At 35.1% G+C, this 3699-nt stretch overlaps 1 protein-coding gene and 1 long non-coding RNA gene across 2 annotated transcripts; one reads left to right on the forward strand and one right to left on the reverse strand.

The window, feature by feature from the left end:
• Positions 1–228: 228 nt before the first annotated feature.
• LOC113218440 (RING finger protein 121) lies at positions 229–3405 on the forward strand. Its single transcript, XM_026438800.2, has 8 exons — positions 229–394; positions 762–802; positions 889–1030; positions 1109–1263; positions 1342–1570; positions 1701–1834; positions 2019–2120; positions 2219–3405. The coding sequence occupies exons 1-8, from the start codon at positions 338–340 to the stop codon at positions 2337–2339; spliced, it is 981 nt and encodes a 326-aa protein (XP_026294585.1). The 5' UTR covers positions 229–337; the 3' UTR covers positions 2340–3405.
• On the reverse strand, positions 3095–3693 carry LOC127749291 (uncharacterized). The gene is made up of 2 exons (XR_008011060.1): positions 3439–3693; positions 3095–3330 (listed from the first exon to the last, which is right to left on the reverse strand). It is a non-coding gene; the product is annotated as an uncharacterized LOC127749291 (long non-coding RNA).
• Positions 3694–3699: the final 6 nt, after the last annotated feature.

Below are 3699 nucleotides of genomic sequence, written 5' to 3' on the forward strand. Positions count from 1 at the left end.
ATGGTAAGTTGTGCCAACATTGTCACTCTGACTTTAAAAAATTAAAGGGATTATTGTGTGGAAATCCTTTTATCTCTGTATGCGTTTAAGATCAAAACTTGATACCAATCTGCAGAAAGCGTTATGTGACTGATTTAAAGCACCTCCCTGGTGCTGTCCGCCATCCAGAGACGCTTTTGTTTGTGTTGTGTGTTGGCGATTTGTCGAACGCCTTTTAGTTCATCTAAACATACTCTGCTTCTGACAAATAGCAGAAAGCAGCCCCGGAACATTATTTTAGAGTTTTGACGGTGACGAATTTATTGGGTTATGTTCATTTGATCTGTCACAATTTACAATGTCGCAAAGACCTCACATGGACCATCATATAAATATTAAAGCATTAAACTTTACTGTAAGTGTTTATTCTTTAATAGACATTTTTTTATTCGCCGTGCCACCAACTCGATGTAGTTTGGGACGGTTTGGCGATTGTGCTTTACATGGTACTTGTCTTTGAAGAAAGCTTGTTTACTCAAAACATTTCTATTGAGTACATTAATCCAACAACAATCTGTAAGTTAACATTATATGTTGACCACAGTTTGTTTTAAATTTGTCGTACACTCAGTTTATTAAAACACAGTTTCCTCGTTGTAAGAGTACCTGTCAATACTGCATTACTTGTATTTTGATTCGCACAGTTATGTGTTCTGTATTTGAGGTTTGTGGCTCTTTACATTGTTTTTCTACTTGTAATTTTTGCTTGGTTGCCCATATAGGCTGAAGAACTTGAGGCTCTTACACCGGAAGAAAGATGGAGGTTTGTTTTTCACTCCCCCTCCTCATTCCATTATTTATTTTGCTGCTGTAACTAATGCAATTTTCTTTGTCTTACTTCATATCTAGGATTGAACATGCAAAAGTATATGAGCAGCATCGTGGGCATGACTCCATGCATGCTGAAATGGTTCTTATTTTCATCGTTGTTTTAATAGCAGCTCAAATCATACTAGTTGAATGGAAAAGAAGGCATAACAAGTCATATCTGGTAATTAATATTATATTTCTTTGTCATTAAATCTCTAAAAATTCACCTCTAAAATTCTCTATTAATAACTATTTTCAGCTTGTCACTCTCCTAATAATGTGGCTAATACCTATGGGGCTAAGTATGCACAACAAATACTGGCGTTTTATTTTTATCTGGCTCCTTTTTTCCTGCATCAGTGGACTAGTTATGTCAAAGGCTGTTCAAAAACCAATTCAGCAAAGTACACCAAGGTAATTTTTTTTTTTTATAACTTTTAAAATTATTTACTGTTTTTATTTTCATTTACATACCTTTCTTAAAACTTCCAGGCTAGTCTACAAATGGTTTCTTTTTATTTATAAGTTAAGTTGTGCTGTGGGTCTAATTGGATATGTTATCATGATGATGACATTCCTCGGCGTAAACCTTTTGTTTGCGTCCAAACCACACAAATGGATGGATGCCGCTATTTTGCTTGTATTTTATAGTATGTACTATGGTGTGCTTGGCAGAGATTTGTCTGAAATCTGTGCAGATAAAATGGCAGCTCATGTTGGTGTAAGTAAAATAAGATCTAATCTGTTTGACACTTTTTTGAAAATTTAAAATAAAGTTAAATTTGGGTAGCTAATCTTTGTTCTGCAAAGTTGCCACCTCCAATTTAAATCAACATTTTGACTTGTTTCAGTACTATACAGAAGAAGGTATGCCTACGCGCCACTTAGAAACTGGAGTATGTGCAGTCTGTGGCAATAAGCTTCTTGTGTCTGAGAATGAGGAAGGTGTGATAGAAAATACTTACAAGCTGTCTTGTCAACATGTGTATCCTTTATATTACTGCTTTTGAAGTACATGTAATTTTTTTTCAAGTGTTGTTTTGAAATTAGCTACAGTTAATTCTCGTCAACACGATGATTGTGGTCCCAGTGGAATCGCTTAATCGGGAATTGACAGTACTTGTATTTGCACTATGGCATTATTGGTATTTCCTTACAGAACTTTTTAGGTTTCACGAGTTTTGCATACGTGGTTGGTGTATTGTTGGGAAAAAGCAGACTTGTCCCTATTGCAAAGAAAAAGTGGATCTGAAGAAGATGTTCTGCAATCCGTATCCTTTTATGCAAAATATTGCTTCAGCGTTTAGAGCTTGTGGCTCTCTATTTTATGCCAATGTTCAGAAAGGTATCTTTCCTTAATAGATATCAGGTGGGACCGCCCTCACATTTTGTATGGTCATTTCTTAGATTGGATTCGCTGGCTAGCAGCATGGCAACCATTAATAATGTTCCTAGTCCATGGTATTAACTGGATGCTCGGTCTAGAGTAACAGCTTTGTTCCCTTTATAAAGTCAGCAAGTGCTATCTACTTCTACCTACAATATTTTCTTTCTGGTTGGTAGTGCCATCTGCACTTGTTTCCTTTCTTATTGTTATTAATTTCTTTTGTTGAATGGACTGTAATTTATTTTATGTAAACTCGTAAGGTTCTTTTTACCCTTGATCTGTAAAGTTATATGAAATGTTCTTTATGAGACAATGTTTCAGTGTGTTGTGTGATGTTACACAATTTTTCAAACATTATTTTCTGTAAGTAGATTTACAAACATTTGTAATTAGGTGTACTATTATTATTATTTGATCTCTTGTAATCAACTTCCTTTAGGAACATTATTCATCTAAATGTGATTGGAGGTGTGAGGATGTGAATAACCTGCAAGACAAATCAGATTTTGAAAGGGGTGTTTGTCCTCTTGTCCTTTCATGATCTGTAAGCACTACAGAATTGTTATGATTTTTTGTCTAAAGATGGTTATATTTTTAAAATGTATTTCATTTTGGCAAGTAAGTAATTTTTTGCATTGTTCTCTTCACAGTGAAGACATTGTGTTTGTTAAATTTTCACAAGTCATTCTCTCTATTTTAAAAATGGTCGTGAGACAAATTCTTAAATGCTTTTATTTTGAATCCTAGTAATTTCATCAAAAGATGTGGTCTTGCATAAGTTCTTGAGCTTTATCGATTAGTCTTCTATACGCATGGATTTCTTCAACTGCGTAGCCAGGATTATATTTGTTTGTAACAGGGAATTGGAGTAAATTTATTCAAAAAATATTTGGATTACCCCATGTTGTAGAAGAGGGGATGGTGATTAACGTAAATACATTCCATGGTGTGAAAATTCCACCTTTCAAATAGTTGCATAATTTCTATCTATTATTATGAACCTTTGTCTGATTAAAGCCTGTATTATTAATTCAACAATGATATCTGCTAGTCCTCATACTGTTTGAGATTAAGCTTAGCTGTTACATGCATCGCTGTAAGTGAAACATTGTTTATTTTTATATTCTTCATGTTGAAGCACAGATTACAGATCAATTGGAGTTCCTTTACTTGTAGTATATTTTTAATCAATTTTCCTTTACCTTATCAGAGTTTATTGGCGAGTGAGCTGGGAAATGACTGGTAGCAACGGAAGTAGGGCGAAGAAAATCTTCAGAATGAATGGCATTTGTGACAAGCTTGACGCAGAATTAAGGCACCAGTGTCCAAGAAACACCCCGGAGAGATTGGCAAACAAATTTTGTGCTGTTTCCCCACAGCGTTGCCTCACTCCCCCGGAGTCCCGTACACAGTCGAGTTGTTTCTGGAGTGGCCTGTTGAAAAACGGCATAAGTCATGATACC

This window comes from Frankliniella occidentalis, unplaced genomic scaffold, assembly GCF_000697945.3.
Source record: "Frankliniella occidentalis isolate FOCC.00 unplaced genomic scaffold, Focc_3.1 Scaffold43, whole genome shotgun sequence".
NCBI lineage: Eukaryota > Metazoa > Arthropoda > Insecta > Thysanoptera > Thripidae > Frankliniella > Frankliniella occidentalis.